The sequence below is a fragment of the Panthera pardus genome, unplaced genomic scaffold (assembly GCF_024362965.1).
Source record: "Panthera pardus isolate Hobbes unplaced genomic scaffold, ASM2436296v1 HiC_scaffold_17, whole genome shotgun sequence".
Taxonomy (NCBI): Eukaryota; Metazoa; Chordata; class Mammalia; order Carnivora; family Felidae; genus Panthera; species Panthera pardus.
In genome coordinates, this window is record NW_026526732.1 from 22,313,052 (window position 1) to 22,334,551 (window position 21,500).

Here is a 21,500-nt window from a genome sequence, read left to right on the forward strand (position 1 = left end):
GGAGGGAGGGGGAGAGGGAAAGAGTGAGAGAGGGAGAGCGAGGGAGGGAGGGAGAGGGAGAGAGAGAGACACCATATAATCCAGTAATTCCATTTCTGGATATTTACCCAAAGAAATGAAAACACTAATTTAACATGGATGGACCTAGAGGGTAATAAAACAGAGAAAGATAAATAGCGTATGATTTCACTTATACATGCAATCTAAAAAACAAATGAACAAACAAAAAACAGAAACAGACTTATAAATACAAAAAACAAAGTGGTGGTTGCCAGCAGGGGAGGGAGGTGCGGGGATGAGCAAAATAGGTAAAACGGATTAAGAGGTAAAAACTTCCAGTTACAATATAAGTAAATCACCCTTTCAATAAAGGATGAATCTTAAATGGTAATCCTAAACAAAGGATAAAGAAAAAAGGTCACCTCACCAAAAAAATATGTTTTTTAATTTTATAAAAGGAATCTGTAAGTTTCCTCACATTAGAAAACAAAACAAACACCAGACGCAATACAAAAAGCATTACCGAAAGCATCCTATCCTACTCCTTTTCTGCTTCCTCTGGTGGGAAAGAAAGAAAGAAAGAAAGGAAGGAAGAAAGAAAGAAAAAGAAAGGAAGGAAGGAAGGAAGGAAGGAAGGAAGGAAGGAAGGAAGGAAGGAAGGAAGGAAGAAAAAAGGCAGATTAAATTAATCAAGGAAAACTAACACAAGAACAGAAAATTAGGACGTGCTCTGTCAATGGGTAAAAGACCAACAACACCCACAATGATCGATCTCAACACTATTATAGTGGCCCAAGTAAAATATACTTTATTTTTCACATAGAGCTCTAAAATTTCATTCATTCAGCAACTGAAATAATCTCCTGTGTTAAGAATAGTCAAGGTAAGCTGTTTTCACACTGGAAAATTATTACAGCCAACATAATCCTTTACTCCACATTCCTGTGCACTTCAGTACCAAATAGTTTCATATTCCCCTCAAAACTTAAAAATAAGTAAGAAGTAAATCAGTCATGGGGATAAAAAGTATAGTGTAGAGAATGTAGTCAATGATATTGTAGTAAATTTGTATGGTAACAGATGTTAATTACACTCAACGTGGTGAGCATTTTGTAATGTATACAAATGTCGAATCACTAATGTGAACTAATTTACATGAAGTAAAATACACCTATTTTAAGCATACCGGCCAGTGAGTTTTAATAAACGTACACATTTGTGTAACCACTTCATTTAAAACACAGAACTGTTCCCCTCATGCCCCTTTTCAGTCAATATTCTCCCAAACCCAGTCTCAATCAATCAAAACTCCATTTTCTATCACTAAAGTTTTGGGTTTTTTTGTTTTGTTTTTGAGAGAGAGACAGCATGAGCACATGAGGGGGGTGAGGGACAGAGCGAGAGAGAGAGAGAGACTGAATCTTAAGCAGGCTCCATGCTCAGTGTGGAGCCCAACGTGGGGCTTGCTCCCACAACCCTGGGATCATGACCTGAGCTGAAATCAAAAGTGCGACATGCAACCAGCTGAGCCACCAGGCACCCTTCCTGCCACTCAAGTTTTATCTGTTGTATAGTTTCACATAAGAGAATACCCATGTTGCCGCTTATATGGTAGCACTTTCTTCTTACTGTGGAGTTGTATTCTGTCAATAATTACACAATTTTTGTATCTACTCACTTGCTGATGGACGTTTGTGGAGGGTTTTTCCCCCAGTTTATGCTATATAGAGCTACTATGAACATTAATATATAAGTCTTTTCTAAGGACATGTTTCCAGTTTTTTGCAAAAATACCTAGGTATAGAATTGCTCTATAAATAAGCGTATGTTTAACTTAAGAAAATACCAGTGCAGGGTAGCTGTCCTATTTTACACTCCCTTCAGCAGTGGGAGACTTCCAGCTGTTCCACATCCTCGCTATCATTTGTATTGTCAGTCCTTAATTTTACCCACATCAAGTGGGTATGTGGTAGTATCTCACCGTAGTTGTAATTCATATTTCCTTGACAGAAATGACGTTAAGTATCTTTTTATGTGCTTATTGGCCATTATTCTGTGATGTATCTGTTCAAATACATCTCTCACCTTTTTTCTTACTGGGTTGTCTTCTTGAATTTCAAGAGTTCTTTATATATTCTTGATATGAGTCCTTTGTCAGTATGTATTATGAGTATTATCTCTCAGCCTGTGGCTTGCCTTTGCACTCTCTTAATGGTGTCTCTCAAGACTAAAATTTTTAATTTTGGTGAAGCCCAATTTATCAATTTCCTTTTTAAAAATCTGTACATTGTATATCCCGCTTAAGAAATCTTGGTTGACTCTTAGATCAAAGATTTTTGGTTTTTCTAGAAATCTTATTGTTGTAGCACTTATAAGGTCAATGTTCCATTGTGAATTAATTTTTGTCAGTTAATTTTTGTCAATTAATTTTTGTATAAGGATCATGACTCATTTTCTCCAAATGAATATTTGTGTCAAAAATCAATCGCCCATACATGGATCTACATCCAGATACTCTTTTCTGTTCAATTGATACACCAATATCAAGTTACTGAATAACTCTAACATCATAATAAGTCTTGACATCAGGTAGTGTAAGTCCTCCAATTTTTTCCTTTTTTTCCAAACTATCTTGGCTATTCCAGATCCTTCGAATTTCCATATAATTTTAAAGTCAACTGGTGAATTCCTACGTGGCAAAGAAAACTTGCAGGGGTTTTTACTGGAATTACACTGAATCCATAGATCAATTTGGGAAGAACTGACATGGTAACATAATACTGAGTCTTTCAAATCATGAAAATGGTAAATCTCTCCATTTATTTTGGTCTTTTTTAAATTTCTCTGAACAGTGTTTCCTGGTTTTCATTTTTCAAGTCTTACACATATTTTGTTAAACATACCCCTAAGTAGGGGCACCTGGGTGGCTCAGTCGGTTAAGCGTCTGATTTCAGCTCAGGTCATGATCTCATGGTCTGTGAGTTCGAGCCCCACGTCGGGCTCTGTGCTGACAGCTCAGAGCCTGGAGCCTGCTTCAGATTCTGTGTCTCCCTCTCTCTCTGACCCTCCCCCATTCATGCTCTGTCTCTCTCTGTCCCAAAAATAAATAAGCATTAAAAAAAAATTTTTTTTTAAAAACCTTTAAAAAAAAAAAAAAACATACCCCTAAGTACTAATGCTTTTTCGTAATTGTAAACATATTTTTTTTTTAACATTTATTTATTACTGAAAGAGAGAGAGCATGAGCATGGGAGGGGCAGAGAGAGGAGGAGACACAGAATCTGAAGGAGGCTCCAGGCTCTGAACTGTCAGCACAGAGCCTGACGCAGGGCTCGAACCCGCAAACCCAGGGAGATCATGACCTGAGCCGAAGTCAGATGCTTAACCGACTGAGCCACCCAGGCGCCCCAATTGTAAACATATTTTTAATTTCATTTTTTAATTGTTTATGCCTAGTATATAAAAATATAAATTTATGTATATTGACTTTATATCCTGAAAAGTGTGTTAAATGAACTTTTAACTCCAGTAGCTTTCTTACAGTTTCCTAAGATTTTCTATATTTACTCATTCATGGTTATGTTGTCTATGAAGAAAGACAGTTTTACCTCTTCCTCTCCAATAATTTATTTCCTTATTTCGGTGAGTACTACATCTTTAGTACAGTATTGAACAGAAGTGGTCAGAAAAGACATCCTTGCTTTTTCTCATCTCAGTGGGAAAGTGTTCAGTTTTTCATCAAGTGTAATGTTAACTGCAGATTGTTCAAAAATGTCCTTTTATTGAGGTGTTTCCCTTCTATTTCTACCTTTCTAAGAATTTTCTTATATAAACATGTACAGGGGTTGCATTTTGTCACAGGCTTTTCCTGTATCTAGTGGGATAATCATATGCTTTTACAAATATTTTGTTAATATGGTGAACTACATTTACTATTTTCTTCCCTCTACTTAACTGAGGTGTAATTTGTTCTTGAAACTTTTTAAAGAGGAAACATATAAAGCAATTGGTTTAAACGTTTTTTTTCTTTTCTAGTTATAAGCTTTTTTTAAAGCTATAAACCTCCTCCTTGCACTGTTATAGCTGAATCCCACAAATTGTGATGTTTTCATTACCATTCAGTTCAAAATATTTTCCCATTTCTCTTACGATTTCTTCTTAAATCCATGCATTAAGAAAAGCTGATAATTTCCAAATATTAGGAAATTTTCTAGATATATTTTCATCATAAATTTCAACTTAATTCTGCTGTGTCAAGTAACAATCTGCATGATGTCTCAATCCTTTTACATTTACTGAAACTTACTTTGTGGCCCTACACATGGTCTATCCTGGACAAATGCTCCATGTGTACTTAAAAAGAATTATATTCTGCTGTTGCTACACGTCACATTATAGCTTTAGATATCAATTAGGTCAAACTGGTTGATACTGTTGTTCACATTAGAAAATGTCCTACGTCCTTACTGATTTTCCTGTTGCTTATTTTATTAGCTGCTAAGAAAGGAACACTAAAATCTCCAAATATAACTGTGAATCTGTCTAGAGTTTTGTCAGTTTTTGTTTTATGTTCTCTGAACTCTGTTACTAGGTACATAAACATTTAGGACTGATAGGCCTTCTTGATGAATATGTATTTTTAATCATTACTCTTGTTAATAACACTTGACATTTGCTTTGCCTGATATTAATATTAGCATTCAGGTTTTATGATTATTATTTGCATGTATATCTTTCCCCATGCTTTTAACATGCCAGTCTATAGCTGTTTTGACATTGCTGGTGTTTATTTCTCCTTTTATCTTTTTATCCAAGAGGGAAGGCACAGATCGTAAATGTATGTCTACACGAAATGTTTACAAGCTGCACACACCCATGTAATCCAGCCCGGATCAAGACACAGAACATTCTCAGCAATGTTCCTCATGTCCACTCCTGCTCATCCCCACCCCTCCAAGGAAAACCGCTGACTGACTTCCAACCTCAGAGGTCCAAACTTGAAGTTTCTAAAACATCTGAGTTTCTGGTATTTATAAATCAGGAAATCTGCATTTCTGACATCCTTTGAGAAATGAGATATGGCAACCCTGGTGTATGTCCCCTTGAGGCGGCAGCAGCCTGCTAACATAGGAGCAGCTGTCCTGAGAGTGTGGTCTCTGTAGGCCTACCTGGGTCACCTCCTTGTTTGCTCACCTGCCTGGCACATTTATTTACATCTTGCTATTTAAAGTGTGTTTCTTGTGGAAAGTATATAATTGGACCTTGCTTTATTATTCAGTCTGACAATCGGCTTTTTATCTGAAGGGTTTAGGTCATTTATACACAACTATCCATATGGTTGGGTTTAAGTTTACCATCTTGCTATTTGTCTTTATCCCATCTTTTCTTTGTTGTTCCCCCCCCCCTTTTCCTATCTTCTCTTAGATTGAATTTTCTTCCATTTTATCTCCACTCCACCTATTGTCTTATTACTGATATGTCAATATTTTTGTGTGTTTACTCTAGGGTTTATAATAGACATCTTTAAGATATAATATTCTACCTTCAAACAATACTACACCTATTCATGTATAATGGGTACTAAACTTATTCATGTACAATACACAGAAAACTTTCAACAATGTATGTCCATTTTCCTTACTTAACCTTATTGTATTGTTTTCATACATTTCACCACTTCCACATGCATAATCCTCACAATATGTTATTATTTATGTTTTAAGTAGCCAGTTATAACTCTCAGATAACATTTACTCAATGGAAAACAAGACAAGGATATCTGCTTTCACCACTGCTGTACAATATAGTATTGGAAGTTCTAACCAGAGGATTTAGACATGAAAAAGAAATAAAAGAGACAAACTGGAGAGGAAGAAGTAAAATTACATCAGTTCACAAATGACATAATTTTATATGTAGAAAACCCTGAAAATTCCACACCAAAAAAACAAACAAACAAAAAAACTGTTAGAGCTAACAAAATTCAACTGAGTTGTAGGATACAAAATTAATACCCTCAAATCAGTCGTACTTCTATATACTAGCAATGAACAATCTGAAAATAAACTTAACAATTCCATTTACAATAACATCAAAAATAATAAAATAGGAATAAATCAAACCAAAGGGGTAAAAGACTTGTACGTTCTTATACCTAGTCAATGAAATGTTGATGATAGAAATTAAAAAGAAAATAAATAAATGAAAAGACATTGCATGTTCATGGACTGTAAAACAATTTTGTTAAGATGATAACACTACTCAAAGCAAGGTACAGATTTAATGCAATCCCTATAAAAATCTCAGTGGCATTTTCAGAAACAACAAAAAAGAATCCATCCTAAAAATTCATATACAATCTCAGAGGTCCCCAAATAACCAAAACAATCTTGGAGGACTTTCAACACTTACTACAAATTTACTAGAGTAATCAAAACAGGGTGTTACTGGCATAAAGACAGACATATAGAAAAACAGACTAGAGTAGCTCAGAAATAAACCTTCACATATATGGTCAAATGACTTTTTATAAGGGTGCCAAGATCATTCAATAGGGAAAGGATAGTCTTTTCAACAAACAGTGCTGAGAAAACTAGATACCCACATGTAAAACTAGATATGCAACTTCCAATGAAGCTGGGATCTTACCTTATGCCACATACAGAATTAACTCCACCTGGCTCAAATACAAAACTGTAAAAGCTGAAAATATAAAACTCTTAGAAGAAAGCACATGGGGAAGGCTTCATGACATGGATTTTGCAATGATTTTTTGGATCTGACAATCAAAAGCTAGGAAACAAAAGAAAAAAAAACTGCACTCTTATCAAAATTAAAAAAATTTTGTGTATCAAAGGATACCATCAAGAAAGTGTAAAGACAAAAAAAAAGTGAAAAGAAAGTCTACAGAATGGGAGAAAATACTTGAAAATCTTATATCTGATAGGGATTAATATTAATCTAATAGAGTCTCTAGCCCTAATTTCCAATTTACAGAAAAACAGAGGATAGAGGAACAAGTTAAACATTAGCCTGAGTAAAAAAAACCAGACAAATCTAGAACAAGAGATAGCCTAAAAGATGTCCTAAAAGATATCCTAAAAGCCTACTGGCTTAGTAAGGGTATTGTGCAAGATTAAAGAAAAGAGACAACAACAAAAAATGCATGATTCTTGGATTGTGATTAGGGAGCAAGGAGTGAGCTTTAAAAGACATTCTTAAGATAACTGGGAAAATATGAGTCCCTATATTATGCAAGAAAATGCACGCATACTTCAGAAACGCATACTGATACAGTTAAGAGTAAAGTGTTATGATGTCTGAAACTTAGTGTTAAATAGTTCTGTCCCCCCAAAAATAAGACAGAAAATATGAAATGTAAACAACTGTCAAATTTCAATGGAAGGTATGGTGTATGAGTGATCACTGTACTATATCTTCCTCTTTTCTGTAAATTTGAAAATTTTCAAAATGAAAATTTTAGGGTAAAAAGCCTTTAGGCCACTAAATTGCACAACTTAAAATGGTTAAGACAGTGAATTTCATATTATGGGATTTTTATCTCACAACAAAACCCTATCCCCCTGCCCTCCCCACCAAAAACAAACAAACAAGCAAACAAACCCAGAGCTTGGGTATCTGACACTGTATTGGAGAAGTATTCTGCACAGCCCCATTCTCATAGACCATGATGTGAACGGTGTCCCCTGGACTTATGTAGTGGTCTTATGTTGAAATAGAGTTAGAAAGAAACACAGAATATTTATACGGAATTAAAATAAAATTAGGATAAGGTATATTGTATGATAAAATTACTTTTATAATTCGTTATTATTAATTTTAGAATGCAGAGGAGGAAGCAAGGCGTGATGATCTGGCCCCAAATCAAGCACAATTGGTTAAGAATAAAATGCCCAAAGCAAACCAAACTGGCCCCACACCTGGGTTGATGGATGGAGGAGGTGGAGGTGGGAGAGGTCGGCCTTCTTTAACGGCTAGTGTAGACTGCTTGGCTGAACGGATTGCATTAATGAAATCTTCATGTTGTTGTCTCCAGTTAGATCTCCTCACAGGTTGATGCTATAAAAAAGAAAACCAATATATACTAACCTCGACTGTACATCTGTCCCTTGCAACTTTATTTTAAGCTGGGATTTAAATTTACAGGACATAGGACGGTGAAATTTGGAGGGAAAAGAAAATTTGTGTTCAAGAGTACAAAAAGAGATTTGGAAAAATACAGTAATAAAATTTGCAAGTCACAACAGTGTGGGAAAACACAAAATAACAATCAGAAAAACAAACGACAACACTTTACAGAAAGACTTAACTGTAAGATGAAAAGGGACTTTCTTCCAAGTTAATTGCGAGATTTAATGCTACACTAATGAAAACATAAACGAGATTCTTTTTTGCCACATCTGGAAAGTATCTGAAATACATTTCGAAATCTAAGTGAGCATGATTAAAAAGAAAACAGTAAAGGTGGATTATACTTACATGACATTACACTGCACTATCAAGCAAAAATGAAACCAGAGAGCCAAAAAGGGGCTTTAATGTACTTAAGGATGTAATCAAGAAGAACAAGCACGATACTGATAGTACCTTGGACTGAGGAGCTGTTCTCACAATGAGAATGTCAGTGCCCTGTAATCTTTGTTTCAGGGAATTGAAAGGTTTACGCTTTTTGTTGAAGAGTTTCCTACATATTGGTCCATGTCTTTCCTAGAAAAGAAACAGTGGGGATTAAAATTTTTAACATGTATAGTCACAAGGTTTGTACTCAGGCAGCCCCCACTAGAATGACGGGGTTCACCTTCGGAGCCAAGTTCATTCTCTAACTCTCAAATCACAGCAGAGCAAATCCATCTGGCTCTCTCCACCCATGTTACACATCGCTAGATATTGCGTGAGGGCAAGGTCAAGAAAAGGCCTCCGCAGCTACAGAGACTTCTTTCGAATTTGGTTTTATACACTGAACTCTACCACTTGGGCTGCGTGAATGATTCCAGGCATTAAATAATGTTGAGAAGGCAAACATTCTAGTTTAAATCGAAATAAATATTTTTGATATCGAGCTAGGTACTCACTGAAGCCAAGGAGATTTTCCTGTCTCCTGTTTCCTGCCTCCACGGTTTCCAAATTCCACGAGCAAAGCATCCAGTAACATAACAGGGAATCTGAGTCCCAGCAATCCTAATATTCCATTTTACCGTTCTTTTGAGGTAGCCCTTTGCATACAGCAGGGGGAAACTTAGCTCCTACCGATGGAACCTTCTCAAGAAAACTCTTCTTACCACTCAGCAATTTCAAAATTGAATTCAACAGGGCCACTTTTCTACATAGAGCACGTTAAACTACTTAACTTCCTCAAGGAGTGGAGAGGTTTCAAAGAAATATTTGAGAACATCTGCAAAAGACAACTGGGACAACCATACAAATAAGTGAAGAATACACCAATTCCATTTACATTATGAAGATATTTTCCTTTAATTTATCCAAACATTTCACATCCATGAAGTCATCTATTTCAGAGCAAATCTAAACTTTTAATATTAAGTTTTAAAATGTTACAATATTTAACATTTAACAGATAATCGTCAGGGAAAACATTCTTTACTCCAGCCAAGTAATCCTTTAAGTAGTCAACATTTCTAGTACATAAAAAATGGAACCAACAAACAGAGCTTTGCCTGTGTACCACCCTTACAAGATCTGCTAGGGCATCATTGCTATAGAATTATACCAACAACTTTCCACTAAATGGCCTCTTCCTTGGTGGATATGGAACTCATAATGGTTAACACACAGTTCCTTTGTCCAGACCCAACAAAATACGGACTCTATAAAAAAAATCCCTATACTTGGTTACAAACAAGCCATACCATTTTATTTTTTTAAGTTTTATTTAAGTAATCTCTACACCCCATGTAGGGCTCAAACTCATGACCCCAAGATCAAGAGTCACATGCTCTACTGACTGAGCCAGCCAGGTGCCCTCCATTTTATTATTATCTTTTTTAAGTTTATTTATTCTGAGAGAGATAGAGAGGAAGAGAGACTCCAAACCAGGCTCTGCACTGCGGAGCCTGGATGTGGGGGCTTGAAGCCACAAACCATGAGATCATGACCTGAGCTGAAATCAAGAGTCAGACACTCAACTGACTAAGGCATCCAGGCGTCCCCTCCATTTTAAATTAAAGGAGAGAAAGGTATCACATCATTCGATCAAATGCTCTTTGTAGCCTGGAGATAGGCCTAGAAAGTAAAAACCAAGAAGACGCAAGACACACTTGACATTCAGTGATTCCATTTCAAATGGAATGGTACCTCCTAGTTCTGCAACTCATCCTTATGGGGTGCAAGCCTGGCTTGGCAAAAAGCAGCACACCGGTGGATTCCTGGGCCACAACAGGCCCTGTGAACTCCTGTTTCTAAATTCAGGAAGCGCTAACTATAGTTAATCAGAACAGGTATTTCATTTTTTAAATTCCCCAGAGAAACAAAACTTACAACCTTATTATATAGTCTTTTGCCCCAAATGTAGTCAGGTATATGGTCCAAAACCTTTAAGTCTGCTTATGTCTCCTTGATCTAAAATGTTCAATCTCATAATTGTATTATCACCTTAAGTTGTTTTCTTTTTTTTTTTTTTAATCATTTGTCTTGGGCATCTCTTTAGAATACCGAAGTCTAATACCTGTTTGATTCCCCAATTTTTAAATAAATTAAGCTTTTATTCCACTTTATAGGCATCAATCAGGGGACTCGACATGCAGTTAGCTTGAATCTGATTAACAATTAAATCTTGGAACAGGCCTTACATCCATTTTGTTCAAATTACATAAAACCCCTGAAAATTGAAAGGTTCTGTCTTCATACGTGGCAAAGCAGGAAACAGAGGGAGGTTAAAGGACTTGTCAGAATTAGTGACAAATTTGAGGCTAAAAGCCAAGTTTCCAGATGCTCCAAATTCAATGTTCATTCCTCTTGACTAGCTAATTTCCCTGGTGCTTTGGCCTTAAAATTTGAATTTTTGATGCTTATAGAAAAGGCAAAAGAGCCAAAAGCTCTCAAGAGACAATGAGCTGTGCCAAAACACTTTCATCTGGCATCCTTTTTCTAAGAGTACCATGTTTAATTACACTCCCTTCTGAATGGGGTGGCACCTATCCGCCTCAGTGTCCTCCAGGCCTGCCAGCCATAGGTTATCCTATCCTCTTCCCTCGCTTTCTCTCCACATCTGTCTTTAATCTTTGCCGCTACAGCCTCCTCACCAACTTGACAGTTCATTTAACTCCAACGAAACACATCTACAAAATGTCTTTATGTTTACCAGAACATCTGCTGCAAAGCGTCTTGCACAGACTTCACAGGGAAGTAACTCCTGATTGCCATCTGTATAAGATCCAAAAGCACATTATGTTAGTTTCGTGGAACTGCCTGCCCAAGAAGAAATGACTAACTGGAGGGGACCTCAATAGCTTGATCTCCTCACTCTTTTCCCTCCCCACCAACTTCTCTTAGGAAGATATTTCATGAACTCACCCATTTTCCTCTTCTAACAGAGACTTCTCACTTCACTAAACAGGTAAATTCCATATCCTTCAGGCAACCAGAGTACATTTAATATACTCCTAAACTAAGCACCTGATAGCTTTGCTTTAGACAGAAGTACAAAGTTAATACTTTAGTATAAAGTCATAAATTAACTGGCGCACCTGGGTGGCTCAGCTAGTTGAACGTCTGACTGTGGATTTTGGCTCAGGTCAATGATCTCACGGGTTTGTGGGATTAAGCCCTGCACTGGGTTCCACGCTGACAGCACAGAGCCTGCTTGGGATCCTCTCCCTCTCTCCTCTCTGCCCATCCCCTCACTTGTGCGCACGGTCTCTCTCAAAATAAATAAATATTTTTAAAAAGTGATCAATTATCTAACAGTTAACATCTTTGAGATTCCTACTAGAGTGCAATGTCTGTGTGTATGCTAAATGAAGGCATGGCAATTTATCATAGGTCATATGTAAAGGATCACCTAATAATCAAATTTAAGGTAAACTTTCCTGAGAATGGCTTTCTCTCTCTCAAAGAGTTTTGCAGGAAAAACTCCTACCTGAGAGAGAGTATAAAATACTGATGAAAAGGACCGAGTAGAAAGAACTGAGGAGTTCCATCTAAATCAAGAAAGATGGGATCATTACAGTGGAGAAGCATGTGAGGATAAGCATCATCCTAGGGGTGGTGTTGGTGTCAGGCCTCTTACTGAGGTCAGTGAAGAACACTCACTGCTGGCATTTTACATACAGTTGTGAATGAGTGAAGGACTATAATCACAATACGCTCACTACTTGCTATTGTTATTGATATTCAACTATAGTGTTTTAAAAGTTAAATGAAGAATAAAGTCAAATACATTAAAAAAAAAAAAAAGGCACGAGATTGCACCCACATATGTCCCATGTCTCAAAGTACCTGACCCACAGTAAGGTGCTTAGTAAATACTTGTTGAATGTATGGGCCAAACAAGAATTGAGTTTCTACCACAAGACCAGTCATTCAATAAATATCTGCTACATGCAACTCTGTAGAAATATTGAGAGAAACCATACATACGTCCGGCACAGAAAAGAATGTGGGCATCAATTACATTAAAGTTAGATAAGTGTCAAAAGAAAAGGAAAACATGGAGTTCTGAGAAGATTTTGCTTCCTATTACTTAAAGTTCACCTGGAGTTGAATACATAAAGATTAGAAAAGCTGATCATGGGGGTGCCTGGGTGGCTCAGTCGGTTGAGCGTCCGACTTCGGCTCAGGTCATGATCTCGCCGTTCCCGAGTTCGAGCCCCGCATTGGGCTCTATGCTGACATCTCAGAGCCTGGAGCCTGTTTCAGGCTCTGTGTCTCCCTTGCTCTCTCTCTACCCCTCCCCTGCTCATGCTCTCTCTCTCTAAAATAAACATTAAAAAAAAAAATTTAAAAAAAAAAAAAAAGAAAAGCTGATCATGGAGAGGACTTTATATTAGATTAACAATCTGGGCTTTATCCTACAAACAAGGGGAACAATCGCTGACATGAATAAGAATCTGAACAGAGCTGTGGAAGGTTCACGTGACAAAGGTGAGGAGGGCTGAATGGACTGTGGTGGGAGGGAAGATGGATTTCAGTTAAAAAGCTAAAGGTGTAGGCTGGAACTGGAAAGAAAAGAGGAAATGGGAGACACCAGGCTCAAAGAACTGACAACACGACTAGATGTGGAGGGAGTGGGGAAGTGGCAAAGAGACAACAGTGCTGAAGGGCACAGAACATGGTCGGGCTGTGGACAGAAACAGAATTTGAAAAGAGGGGCCATCTTAGTAAGAAAAATGACCTCAGCTTTGGAAATACTGAGTTTGAGAGAGTCATCCAGCCAGCAGGATGGAAATGAGGGAGGTCAGGGCTAGAGACACAGATGTAGGCTTTGTTTGGAGAGTGATGTAAAGGCATGATATTGCCAGGGAAGAGGTCATGGAAAGAGAAGTACAGGGATGATCCCTAGGGAACTCCGTATTTAAGGGCCAAGAAGATGAGGATGATAAGCCAGAAGGAGAAACAGGAGAGAACAGGGTCATGGAAACCAAGAAAAGGTTTGAAAAAGGAAGGACTGATTAACAGGAATCAGATGGTAGCTCGTTACAGACATTGTTGATTTAAATGATTTCTTCTCACATCTGCCAGATGGTATTGTATTTGCAACACAGGTCATCCATTACAGCATACAGAAATATTACTCTTCCTCTCTGTTCTTTTGGCCTTCTAACTCTGTAAAACTGGGTCTTAAAATTGTGGTTTTTTTTTTTTCAGCAAGAATATTCCACCCTTCCACACACTTACTAGTGAATAAAAGGTAGTCATCTTAATTATAAAACTGCTTTTTCTAAACTGCTAATGAAGGATGATTTTTATGATTATTACTGTGACGTTTGTGTAGTGTTTTCCTGTTTCCCAAACGCTTTTCCTATGTAATCTCCTTTACTTCTCACAGCAGCCCTGCAAGACAGAGTTGGTACTACCTTTCTTTCTTTCTTTTTTTTTTTTTTTAACAGATAAGAAAACAGAGATTGAAAGTTGGGGGACTTCTCAAGACCACAGGTAGTAAGCAATAACACTGAGACTCAACACTTGAATCTCTGTCTCTACAAGTATTAAGACTATGTATCCAACCATTACCATAAATGCAGATATGTCAGTACTAACCTGCAAAACACATGGAAGTCCCTGAAGGATAAATAGCCTCTGATTTAAATCCATGAGTTTTAATTAGTTCAATGAGTTTAAAATAATGAGATACAATATTCAACAGAACACCTGGAATACTGCATTCTGAAGCTTGACTATAAGGAAGGGAACACGTGCCTAAGTCACTTAAACCAAACATGGAGATCAATGAGGTCTATAGTACTTGTTCCAGAATGCTGAATCACATAGAATATAGGATCACAAGAACCTTAAAATAATTATTTAAGACAACCAAAAGGCCTTGCAACAGGTGAATGGTTATACTGTTAACATCCAAACCCTGGAATACTGTTCAGCAACAGAACACTATTGATATATGCAACACCTAGATGGATCTCAATGCTGAGAAAAGCCGATCTCAAAAGGTCACATACTGTATGATTTCATTTGTGTAACAATCTCAAAATGACAAAATTATAGAGATGGAAAATAGTGATTGCCAACAAGGAAGGCACGGAGGTGGTTGCGACTATACAGGATACAATGAGGGAGACCTTTGGGTAATGCAATAGTTCTGTAGCTATAATGTGGTTGTGGTTATTATACATGTAACAAAATGGTCTGGAACTATAAATGCACATTGTACCAATGCATGTTTCCTGGTTTTGATATTGTACTATAGTTAGTTAAACTGGACCTTAAACTGGGGAAACTGGGTAAAAGGTGAATGGGATCTCTACTATTTTGCAATTCTTGTGCACTAATTTTATCAAAATAAAAAGTTTAAAAAAACATCTAGGGGTCAGCAAATTGTGGCCAGTAGGCCAAATCTGGCACTGTATGTTTTTGTATATAAAGCTTTATTAGTAAAGAATCACACCCATTTGTTTATATAATATCTATTGCTGCTTTCACACTACAACAGTAGAGTAGTTCTTAACAGAGACTGTATGGCCTACAAAGTCAAAAATTATACTAAAAAATAGGTTGCCAATCAGTGAATGAGAATATAGTGATTAAAAGCTATCTGTGGGAGAATAACATGGAAAATGTTAATGATACATTTTTATTCATATATTTACAAATAAAGACTGGAAATAGATCATTACATGTATAGATATACATACACACACACACACATATATATGTGACACACACACCTAAGTGATAATAAAGGTACACGTTTAGTTTCCTGCATTTTCAATTTTTCTACAAAGAATACTCATTATTGTTTTAAAAATTAAAACACTGACATTTTTAAAAAGAACCCTTTGATAGGAAATATTCTAAAACAGTAAGTACCAACTTAGCTATTTGTCTTTACCCTAAGAGGAGTATTACTTAGTAGACTATTAAAGTGGCCACTGTTTTTATACATTGGCTATTATTTTTATACATTGGTTTAAAATCTTAAGACAATTTTTTAAATAAGGAAAATAAAGTGATCTGGAAGCCATCAACAGTTTTGTTTAGCATGTTAACAATAAAAAATAAGCATCACAAAGATCTCGGTTCAAAATTTTTATGAGAAGCCTGGAGAGGATTATGGCTGTAATGAAATTGGAAAAAATTTTACTTCTGACTAGACCTACTATTTCTGAGCTGGAAGTTAAGAATGCTCTGTACAGACACCTACCAATCCACACGTCCTTACAAAGGCATGGTAGAAAAAAGAAAAGGAAGACGTTTTCTTATTCAGTTGTCAGTGAATCAAAAAACTCTTACGTTGTCCTTTGCAGTCCAGAACATACAACTACTACCAATATCAACATCTTCCATGGCCCTATGGTGAAGGGGGTAACAACTTATTAACTTATCTCAGGAACATGAGTTAGGAAAGAAAAAAAAGGAATTAAGACAGGATGGCAGAGAGAACACCCAAATCAGTTTTTGCTTTCCCCCCCAAGTCCCCAAAAAACTGCAGTAAAGGAAAAGAGACAAAGAGAGCCACAGGTCATGGAGGAAGGAAGACAATAAAAAAATTGGACTCTGGAAAACTGATAGACATAAGTGACCCAGAAGACTTAAAACTACATCAACATCCACTTCCCAACCAACACTGCAGAACCCTTCAAAGTTGTAGGAATCGCCAGAGCAGCAAGTATCTCTGGAATTAGGACGAGATAAATGAGGTAGAGCCTGCTAAAATATGGAGGGCCAAGATGAAAGAGTTCTGAAAAGAAGTGGATTCCTAGACGCCCCCCCCCCCCATACCTTCTGGGTGACTGCCCTCTCCAACTGTAGCCTATCTACTCTCCCAAAAGGATTGAAAGAGGAGGTCTGCCTACCCATGTCTTCAGCAGCGCCTCATGCTGCCTGATTATTTATTTGTGGTAGTTACATTCTATAAAGTCTCTGTGAGCACTGAATGGGCAAATACAGACTTACTACTTCTAGGGGAAATACAGTGTCAAGGTCCTGTGAGCCTCTGGTCACCCTATTTTTATCAACCTATCAACCTATTTAAAGACATCTTGTATAAATATATATTGTTGATTCAGTAACCATGAACACTCATAGCCAGCAATGCTATAACTCATGCCTGGATGAAGCTTATCTAACAGACATAGTTTCTCCATAAGGCACATCACAGACTTCCTGTACTCTGAAACACTAGAGTACATTTCAACACTGTGTTTGGGGGTCATTTTGTACAGCAAAATCACCAAGAAAAATTGCAAAAATATGAAAAATGTGGCACAGACTGTGAAAAGGACACTTGTTTACAGGATGAGAGCTGAAACAAGAAGGCAGGGCATCACTTTGTTCTAATTTTGCTGAGAACATGCATGTCGGGTGACTCACCTTTTTTTCTTTTAAATATTTGTATTTGAGAGAGCACTGGCAGAGGAGGGGCAGAGAGAGAAAGAGAGAAAGAGAGAGAAAGAGAGAGGGTGGGTGGGTGACAGAGGATCCGAAGCAGGCTCTGCATGGACAGCAGAGAGCCAGAAGCAGGGCCTGAACCCACAACCCACAAGATCATGACCTGAGCAAAAGGTGGGCACTTAACCTTAGACTGAGCCACCCAGGTGCCCTGTGACTCAACTTTTTAACTGCTATGTGCAGGTCTGCAAATGACCATGAAAGCACCACAATATTGTTTTTAGGTTTTCAAATTTTAGCAAGTAGGCAAATTTGCAAATAGAGACTCAATTAATCAAGGTTGATGACATATGTGTGCATATATGGTGATTAACGTAGTGATTACTTTCATGAATAGTGATGCTGAAAGCAGAGAATACTCCAAATCCCCGTCCTCTACTTGGCTCACAGAACTCTGCCTACCAGACTTACTCTCAAGGCAGAATGAAAACTTCCCTGAGAATATAACCATTCCATGACAAAATACTTAAAGATACCAACACTGGAAAGATACCCAAAGAGCTCACTCAGACTACAATAAAGCTCAAAATTATCAAATGTCACTTATCCATTCAGAATTTCCAGTGTCTCTTTCTCTAGTCTTAATGAGCCGACAGGAATTTCCAAAGATCTGAAGAAAAACTCTAGCATGTAAGCCCAAAACAAATAAAAAAGCAATTTAAATAAAAACTAAAACTCTTAGAAATTAAAAGTCTTCTAGGAAAAATGAAAAACTCAACAAAGTTTGGAAGATACACTTAGGGAAATCTTTCAGAAAGTAGAGTAAAACGGCACAGAGATGGGAGAGAAACATAAGCAATTTGAATACCTCTGGTCCAGCAGGTCCTACTCCAAATAACAATTCAAGAGAAAAAAAGGAGAAAACACAGGGAAGAAAATAAAAAACTTGAACGATTTCCAGAAGTGAAAGGACATGAGCCTCCATTGAAAAGACACCACACAATAGATGAAAATAGATCTGTAACATCGTGAAACTTCAGAATGTTAGAGACAGAATTCTACGGAGATGAAAAAAAATAACAACATACAAAATATTAGGAATCAGAATGGCTTCAGATTCCCATATAGATTTATAAAATGGGGGGAAAAATCCTCTAAACCTCAGAGGGAAAATAATCTACAACCTATAATTTCATACCCAGCCGAGCTATTTATCAAATATGAGAGTTGAGTGTATTTTTCAACATGCAGGGTTTCAAGAAGTTGACTTCCCACATACCCTCTCTCAAGAATTACTGGAGGATGTGCTCCACAACGTGAGTAAAACATACAGCAGATAGGCAATTCAACACAAGAGGGAAAGTAACTCCCAAGATAACAGCTGGAAGAACTAGAAGGCAACCGGTCCATATCTGAAGGTGTGTAATGAAAAATTGCCAGGTTGAAGGCTGCTGTGAGCAAGATATTCATTGCCTTTTAATGGGAGGACAGTATGTCCTAGTGTATCTGGCTCCCATTCTGTTCTATACTTGGCTTATTTGACAATGTCCCATTGGAGTGCTTGTTCTTCCCTTCCCATTCTGACATCTACATGAGCTGAGGACACCCATTTCACTCCACAGGAAGGTTCTGCATTGATCTTCAGATCATGGTGACCTTAGAAGCAGAAAATATAAAATGAGCATTCAGCCACTAAGCATATTTATGCAGGAGATCCAAGATGTTTCAACTGAGGGGACTTGTGTTCCCTAGGATTCACTCATCATCTGGCTCAATGACATCTCCACCTGGGGCTCTTGTAAATTCTAGACGTGGAACTCAGGCTCAGAGACCACTCAGCTCAAGCATGCCTTCATCAACTGGTAGTAAATACTGCCCTCATAAAGCCAGATTAGTGTTTCAAAACTACACTACACAAGATATTGTATTTAGGAATACCATACAGGTGATGATTAATATAATCTAGACAGTACTTAAGAGTTCCTGAGGGGAAAGAGGGGAATGAAATTGAGGATGGAACCACAGGTAGGTATGTTCTATTTCTTAAAAAAAAGAAAAAAAAGAAAAGAAAAAGAAAGTTAAGGCCATTAGAATTTTTACCTTATCCTGATTCTTCATTGTAACAACCAAGGTGGATAAAACATACTAATCAATGCGCAAGAAAAAGCGACATAAATGTACTGATAATAGTAAAGTTACAAGATGGCTGGAGCTGTCTGTCCTTTACCTGAGATGATTTGATGACATCACAATGGAGGTATGGATACAATAGGCCACACAACAATATACACAAGTGGTAATAGCTCTTGATACTTAAACTTGTAAAACAACAGTTTTGAAGTACCTGAAAGTGACTTTGTAACAAGTAAAAAGTAAGCTCATACAAAATAGGGGCTTCCAGTACAGCAGGCAAATTCTTCATGGCTTTGCCCTCTACCTGGGATGCCTCAGGCCTTTTTTCTCCTAGCTAACCTGAAGGCTTAGGTCCTAGCGTTCCTTCCAAGTTTAAGCAGTGGTGACATGTCTTCCCTATCCATTCATTTATATACTCCTTAGTGAACATTTATCAAATGCCACAAGTTGTTTTAGACCATGCAGATAAAACAGCAAAAATTCCCTGCCATAGGGAGAGAATGAAAAACAAGATGCCAACACATGCTCTGGAGACCATAAAGCAGGGAAGGAGCGTAAAAAATGCGGGGGAGGGATGTTGCTATTTTTAAATGCGGTCAGGTGAAAGCTTATAGTTGGAGGTGACAACTGAAAACCAACCTTAAGTAAGCTTTATTTGAGGTAAGCACTTCAAGGGGAACAGCAAGTACCAAGATCCCCATTTCAAGTGGTATTATGAGTGACTTCGTGTGGTCAGATTCTGCTACACACACCCTGCCTCCACAGATAATGCGGTCTCTGAAGGCAAAAGCCCCCTTATCGCTCTGGACTTCCAACATTCACAAGGACCTTCTGTTAAGTTCCCAACCATTGTTTATAAATAACTCAAATCATATATACTCCAAAATTTTACAAAATAACCCACAATATGTAAATTTTGCTCTCTAGAATAGAAAGATGATCTTTAAATTTGGAGGATAACCAGCCTAAGTCACAATAATACATCAGCAAGATTCATGGCTTGTAGTCACCTTTCCTTGACTGCAAAATATAACATGTGCTGATTTAAATGTGTTGAATCAAGTGAAGTGATATGAGAAGCTCCTAAGGTGGGGCACCTGGGTGGCTCAGTGGGTTAAGTATCTGACTCTTGGTTTCGACTCAGGTCATGATCTCACAGTTGAGTTCAAGCCCCGCATTAGGCTCTTCACTGGCAGCGGAGAGTCTGCTGGGATGGATTCTCTGTCTCCCTCTCTCTCTGCCCCTCCCCTGCTCTTGTTCTCTATCCCTCTCAAACTTAAAACACACACACACACACACACACACACACACACACACACACACACACAGTAAAAAAAGAGGCTCCTTAGGAATCTGAATAATATCAAGTCAAAATAATATTCCAAGTCTAAGATTCTTGATGGTTTGCTGGTTTTAATACCTTCAACTGAGATAGCTACCAAAATAAATGGTCAATCTTGTCAGGATTTAATACATTCACAGAGTTATTAACATAAACCATCACTTGACCTTGTGCTTCTGCAGACTGACATTTAAACATACACTCCCCAGTCAGAGTCTATTTCTATAAAGACAAGCTCTTCTGCTGAGTGTCTATCAGTGCAGGTTGAGTACCTAATGCGACTGTTTTTCACAGCTCTTAAAAATCCTTGAGTACCCAGATTTACAATTTAAAACTAACAGAACAAAATAACACCCACCAAGTTTGGAAACGTTGTAACCAAATGAATTATAGAAAAGCCTTTCTAATAATTTAGTTACCAAATGCAGCTCACCGGCTAAAAATGCTTCTGTCTCAGCCATTCTGTTCCCAACTCAGACCAACAGTGTCCACGGATTTTTTTTGTTTTTTCCAGAACAGTCCAGATAACACATTAGTCATGGACACAGGAACAAGAGTCACTAACAACTCATCTGTTGCAAGGAAGTCACAGTTTACCAAATAATTAACAATTGTGATGGTGTCATTGCTTGAGCCTTGAAGAGGTTTTACAGGGGAAAAAAACCAAAAAAAAACAAAACAAAAACCTAACCAAAAAAATAAGGAAAGTTTTCAACTATGTCTTTTAATCAAATGTGAACGATTCCAAGCATTAAATAATGTTTGAAAGACAAACTTTCTAGTTTAAACTGAAGTAAATATTTCTGATTTTGAGCCAGGTACTTACTGAAGCCAAGGAAGTTTTCTTGATTATTTCTTCTTCTGCTTCCTGTCTTCACTGTTCCTAAATTCCAAAAGTCAGTCATCCAGTAATTGAGTCCCAACAACCTTAATATTCAGTTTTACCATCCTTTTGAAATAGGTCTTTGCATACAGCAGGGGAAAC

The 21,500-nt window shown here is 37.4% G+C and overlaps 1 protein-coding gene across 1 annotated transcript in view; it reads right to left on the reverse strand.

The window, feature by feature from the left end:
- The window catches only part of ZC2HC1B (zinc finger C2HC-type containing 1B), a 41,539-nt gene extending 20,121 nt beyond the window's left edge, over positions 1-21,418 (reverse strand). Inside the window, exons 1-4 of the mRNA XM_053904413.1 lie at positions 20,949-21,418; positions 11,339-11,400; positions 8,608-8,727; positions 7,941-8,079 (exon numbers count right to left, since the gene is read on the reverse strand). Coding sequence (XP_053760388.1) covers positions 7,941-8,079; positions 8,608-8,727; positions 11,339-11,400; positions 20,949-20,976 — 349 coding nt within the window. The 5' untranslated portion in view covers positions 20,977-21,418. The remainder of the gene's footprint in view (positions 1-7,940; positions 8,080-8,607; positions 8,728-11,338; positions 11,401-20,948) is intronic.
- Between the last annotated feature and the right edge of the window lie 82 nt (positions 21,419-21,500).